At 32.1% G+C, this 6,465-nt stretch overlaps 1 protein-coding gene across 10 annotated transcripts in view; it reads left to right on the forward strand.

The window, feature by feature from the left end:
* Nucleotides 1-6,002, forward strand: part of RBM41 (RNA binding motif protein 41) — a 44,988-nt gene extending 38,986 nt beyond the window's left edge. For 7 of the 10 annotated variants that reach the window (XM_040999720.1, XM_040999717.1, XM_040999723.1 and 4 more), the window contains 2 exons: nt 1,303-1,450; nt 2,866-6,002. In XM_040999720.1, the coding sequence (XP_040855654.1) occupies nt 1,303-1,450; nt 2,866-3,032 (315 nt within the window). In that variant the 3' untranslated portion in view covers nt 3,033-6,002. The remainder of the gene's footprint in view (nt 1-1,302; nt 1,451-2,865) is intronic. The other 3 variants (XM_040999724.1, XM_040999718.1, XM_040999721.1) reach the window with 1 other exon arrangement.
* The last annotated feature ends 463 nt before the right edge of the window (nt 6,003-6,465 follow it).

The raw sequence follows: 6,465 nt of genomic DNA on the forward strand, positions 1-6,465 counted from the left end.
AGAGGCAGAGGATTAGCTTGTTGTGCCACCATGCCAGTCCCACTTTTTTTTTATTTCTTAATGATTCAGTCATGATACTTTTTAAAAATGTCTGTGAATTTAATCTATTTCTTATATGTATATATAGGCAATTATAAATATATTTATATATGTATGATTTATTGATGCATAATTGTTCATATGTTTTCTTATTTATATAGCATTGATTTTAATATCTCCTTTTTCTGAAGATTTTTCAAACCTTCTCAATCTAGCTAAAATGTTATCAGTTTTTCATCTTTTCAAAAATGCAACTCAATTTTGTTGACTATTCTGTTGTTTTTATATTCCCTACTCCATTTATTTCTATTCTAATCTTTTATTATTTTAATCTAGCTAAAAACTTTGATTTTACTTAATTCTTTTTTTCTTTTTTCCTACTTTGAGGAATGTGGTAAGGTTGTTGTTTTTTTCTTGATCTTTATTTTTTAGCATATTTATTTATTACTCTAAAAAATCCCCCTTTAATATTGCTTTTGCTGCATGCAGTAGGATTTGGTATGTAGCATTTTAATTTTTCTCAAGATATTTCTTATTACCCCTTTGATTTCTTTTTTGACCCATCAGTTATATAATGTGTGTTATTTATTTTCCATATACTTTTGATTTTCCAGTTTTCTTTGTTGATTCCTAGTTTCAGTCCCTTGGGGTCAAAAAAGACATCTAGCTTTATTTCATTCTTTTCCAATTTCCTTAAACTCATTTAGTGACTTAGTGAAAGCTGTCTCATGCATGCCTAAGAAGAATGTATGTTCTGTTGCTGTTGAATTCGCCTGATAGCATATTGCAGGAAAGAATATACAAAGTTCTAATTGACTTTTAAACAATTTTCAACCTACTGTAACCCCATCCCTTCATAGCCATTTTCAGAGGTACCTGAAGTTACCAGGTTATGAACTAATTGAAGATTCTTGAGTGGAGACTGAGTGGCTTCTTGGTTTTCCCCTCTACTGGTTAAAGATTTAGCTTTCTTGAATAAAGTAGGTTGTTTCTTGTATATCATTGTTCTTCAACTTTCAGAATATTTTTGGTATTGCCAATTTCTCATATTCTCACTGGCCTTGCTGCTATTTTTGCCAATGGTTGTGTGTGTGTGTGTGTGTGTGTGTGTGTGTGTGTGTGTATAAGTCCTTACAGTTTTACAATTTCCTGTAACAAGTAAAATTAGATGAATGTATTCAGTCAACAATCTCTATCTGAAACTATAGTGAGTTACCTTACCTGTCTTACATGATATTTCTGTTGATCTTTACTCTGTATTAGGTGTTGTACTTGAAGAACCTTAGCCCTCAGGTAACTGAAGCAGATCTTATCTCGTTGTTCGCTCGGTTCCAGGAGAAAAAAGGACCTCCAATTCAATTCCGAATGATGACTGGACGAATGAGAGGGCAGGCTTTTATCACCTTTCCCAGTAAGTGGCTTCATCTATATAATTACTTAGTTGCAGGATCAGTTCACTAGAGACTACCTTATGTGCTGCTTCTACTCTGCTGGCAGTGTGTTTTTTATAGTTTTGGCATTTCCTTCTGACCCTAACAAAATCCACTTTCCTTTCATTGAAGTAATAATTCTAGTCCAAGTTATAATTAGATTACTCATTAATATTTTGATATTCTGGACAGAACACATGTACTTGCCTTATGCCCTATTCTTTCAGAAATAAGTAACTGCAAGCTAATACACTGATTCATTCCTTATTCATAATTAGAAGATGATTAATACTGCCTTCTAAATAATTCCCTCAGTGTTGATACATGACTTCAGTATTCTAATACAAAGGGAAGAATAATATAGGAATTTCAGTTTCTTTGACCAAACAGTATGTCATTGCAGGGAGAGTGAATAAGATTTGTATCTTTCATTTTCCCTAAACTGTCTTGATTTATAAATAGCCTACCAGTCTGTGTGTAAGCAAGTAGTTATAGACAGGTACTATGAAATCCCCTCCTTCATTTTCATAAAGTCATATTAATTTTCCTATACTAATAAATATATGTTGATCCATTTACTAGTGGTTTTTAGCCTTCTGAAGTTTGAAGATCCCTTTTATGTGTAAAATAAATCCCCTGGACTCCAACATTATACATCCAGTAATTAACAAATTATATAATAAAAGGCTTTATAAACTACAATTAAAATGTAATATTACTTTGCTAATTCTAATAGCAGCTATTCCAATTTGAAAGTTTGTATATATATAAAACTAAAATTGCTTTAATTTAAAGATATCTTCGACTTATGAGTGCACAGATTCCTAGCCATAATACACCACTTCCTTTTTCTGCATCCAAACTGTGAAACGTATAAATTGGGTACTCATACTTCATACTATATATTTTTACACCTCAAGCTTCCATATGCTTCTGAAATTTATTTGATGGTGAGTTCTATCACAGCTTTCGCATGGAAAGAAAAAATTAGCAAAGTGTCCTAGGTAACATGACTATTCTTAGTTGTGTTACCTCTTTTGAAAATTTGCTTCTCATGGTATCTTTAACCTGCTGTCCAAGATAGAAGCATGTATCTATACACAAACATACACACACACACACGCATAATTATAGCTTAGACTTCTTTAGCAAAATGCCTTTGAGTTAGGAAATGCCCTCAAATATTCAATTTGAGCTTTTATTGTCATTCATCCTAATTATTAGTTTAATCTTGAGAAGTTACACAAATTGAAGATTATAGAAAAGATGACAAAAATCACATGATCATATGACCTGATAACCTACATTTGATTCCAGGGCAAAACAACCTAAACTAGACTTGGAATAGAATTGAATTTAATCCTGTATAAAATGATTTTTTTTCTTTTTCTTTTAGATAAGGAGGTAGCATGTCAAGCATTGCATCTGGTAAATGGATATAAACTGCGTGGGAAAATATTGGTAATAGAGTTTGGAAGGAACAAAAAACAACAATCAGATCTCCAACCTGCTACTCTCATATCATCTGCTACAGACATTACTACAGAAAACAATGTTAGCTAGAATATATTATCCATTTTAGGTTCTGAATGGTCTTCCTTGCATCACAAATTTGGATTTGGGATTTCTGTTTAAATATAAATTTGTTTGATGTTGAAAAAGAGAATGCTTAACAAAGAAAATGTTATTTGGGACAATTACTTTTGGCTTTTGAAGACAATTTGGAGAAAACATTTTATGTAATAAAAGACCATATAGAATAGAGGATATACTGAAGGCAAAGGGTGATGTACAAAAAGCATTATTTTCTCAGGATAAATTACAATGGATTTTTCCTGAGGATTTTTTACATCTTTATAATTGGGGAGATAGATTTCGTAGATATTTGTCCCTACAGATAACATTTTTTCAGTAACGTTTCCTATATACAGAACCGAAGAAGTTGTTAAAAATGATATATTTCTTTACTGGAACTCATATTTCCCTAATTTTATCCACCCAGTAAGTAAAAGAATACATCAACAGTTAAATCTTACATCTGAACTAGCAGCTGTAACAGTAGGTAGGGTCATAAATAGTCACCATATTTAATGAATGCTTCCCTATTAAGTAATCAGGGTTTGCAAAAGCTATATATTTTTCTAAGAAATTTTTAGATCAAAATATTTGTGTTCTCACAGCCATTTAAGTTAGCTACCACTGAGTAATCATTGAATTTAAAGCAATAATTTTTTGAAAACTGTGCTTAATACATGTTAAATAGAAGTTGTTATATGAATTTTAGAAGGGAAGCATACTAGCAAAGAATGCTAAAGGGACAAGGGAAGAAAGAATTTTCTAGAAAAAAGTAGACAGTCAAATCCTTTGGTAGTTTGTTAATGGTTGCTGAAGAATAGATGTGGTATCAAGGAAGAGGTTTAGAGTCAGACTTGTGTTTAAATTCACAGCCACACTCAATGCATTCAGCTTGGAAAATCACTTAATTTGAACCTCAGCTATCTATAAAATGAGGCTGATAATTAGTTATCCAATTATATTGTGAGGAATAAATGAGATTATATTTTCAAAGCTGAGGAACAGAAAGAATGAATGAATAAACTTGAACATAGTTCCATAAATAGTAGCTATAAATGCTCCAAATCTACACATTCTAAAAGCTAAGCAACCTCAACATAGGAAAAATTAAAAGAAATCCACAGACACAGTGAAATAAAAATGCTGAAATCCTAACACAAAGGGAAAAGCTTGACAGCATCACAAGAAAAATGAACCATCACTTATTAAGGAACTCCAACAATATTAACAGCTAATTTCTCATCCAAAAATGGTGATGGGGCAGTGATATATTCAAAGTACTCAAATAAAATAACTGTCAACCAAAAGTTACATATACACTAAAACCATTTTTCAAAAATGAAGGTGAAATAAAACATTTCCGTATTATCAGAAATTTGTCAGACCTGACTTAACAGCAGCTAATTAAGTTCTTCCGATTGAAAACAAGTGACCTCAGAGAGTAATTTAAATCTACACACACACACACATGCTAATACACACAGAGTACAGGCAAAAGCAGTCACCTAAACGTATGTTTCATTCATTAACTTATTTAAAAAGCAAATGTATAAAACAACATTTATATAGTTGCATTGCTTGGCCTATAACATACAAAAATGTAACATATTTGCCAGTAAAAGGAGGTAGATGGAAGTAATCTTGTAGTGTATTAAAGAACTAACCAGATGATAACTCAAATCCATAGGAATAAGTAAAGATAGCAGGAAATGGGAAATTACCATACAAGAACTGTAAATATAACCTTGCTCTTCTTTCTTAGCTTCTCTAACAGGCATAACATTATATTAAATATAATAATATACAAGAGGACTTCAAAAAGTTTGTGGAAATAGTTATAAATTTGGTGAAAAACTTCCTCCTAAAACCCATGTACAATTTTTCATAATACAACTTTTCTATGAACTATTTCAGGATCATTCATATTGTTAGGCTGATAATATATGTAGAAATCACATACAACAGTAATAGCAGACAAAGTAAATAGAGGAATGAAATTATGCAGGAACAAGATTTCTATGTAAGTTAGTATCTATGTAAAGCAGATTCAGTTTATTTAAGATATATGTGTGTGTGTGTGTCCTTAGAGCAGCCACTAAAGAAATAACTTTTAAAAACATTGAAGTGTTATGAAAGAAATTGAAATGTCACATTAGAAAATACTCAATGCAAAAGAAATAAAAGAAAGACTAGAGAAATGAAACTTGGGACATATAGAAAGTGAATAATAAAATAGCAATCATAAATTCCCACATCAGTGGTAACAGTGTGAACAGAGTAAGCAAGCAATTCAATCAAAAGAGAAATTGTCAATGTAGAAAATACCCAAAACTGTGCTATTTATCAAAGACACAGTTTGCATTGGAAAAAAATGGAGAGATTGGAGCTAAAAGAATGGAAAACAAATACATTATGCAAACAGCAATTATAAGTGAAGTAGCTGCAGACAAAATAATCTTGGATATGAGTAGACATTAAACTTGTACCTATTTATGGGCTGTTATGTGATATTTCATTACATGTATACATTGTGTATGTCCAGTCAGTGTAAATATATTTTTCTTTTCAAGCCTTTACTATTTCTGCATAGTGAGGACATCTTATATCATATATCCCAGGTTCTCTTTACAGAGAAATATGCAATATATTAACATTATATGTAGTCATCCTAATGTGAAAGAAAAAAAAAACAGAACTTCTTACTCTTATCTAGATATAACCTAGTAATCATTAAGTTAAACAGTGACATTTTATCTGGATAAAATGGCCTATTTATCAGGAAGATGTAGCAGTTATGAACATGTGTGCATACAACAGAGCCCTAAAATACATGGGAAAAAAAACTGAAATAAATGAAAGAAGAAATAGACACATCTGCAAAAAGTTGGGATATTCATACCCATTTTCAGTAACAACTATGTAGAGGACACAACGTGCACTATAAGCCAAATCTAAAGACATCTAGGGAACATTCCACCCAATAGCATTTGTATACATGTTATCAAGTACATATGAAACATCTCCAGCAAAGACCACATAAGCTAAATCATAAATAAACTTTAGTAAAACTAAGTGAACTAAAGCCAGGTACAGTATGTTTTCTGGCCATGTTGAGTGACAAAATAAATCATTAAATAGCAGAAAGTTGGGAGACAATGATTCAGAGGGTCAAATATGATATTACAGGTCCAGCACGGTAACCTAGTGACTGTTGCACAGTTCAATCCAGCTCCCAGCTTATGGCCTGGAGAAGCAGTGGAGGATGATGGCCCAAAGCATTGGGATCCTGCACCTGTGTGGGAGACAATGAAGAGGCTCCTGGATTCAGACCAACTTAGCTCCAGCCATTGTGGCCACTTGGGTGAATGAACCAGTGGATGGAAGATCTTTTTCCCTGTATCTCCTCCTCTCTTTATATCTG

This window comes from Ochotona curzoniae, unplaced genomic scaffold (genome assembly GCF_017591425.1).
Source record: "Ochotona curzoniae isolate NIBS_2020 unplaced genomic scaffold, NIBS_Ocur_1.0 scaffold_1852, whole genome shotgun sequence".
Taxonomy (NCBI): Eukaryota; Metazoa; Chordata; class Mammalia; order Lagomorpha; family Ochotonidae; genus Ochotona; species Ochotona curzoniae.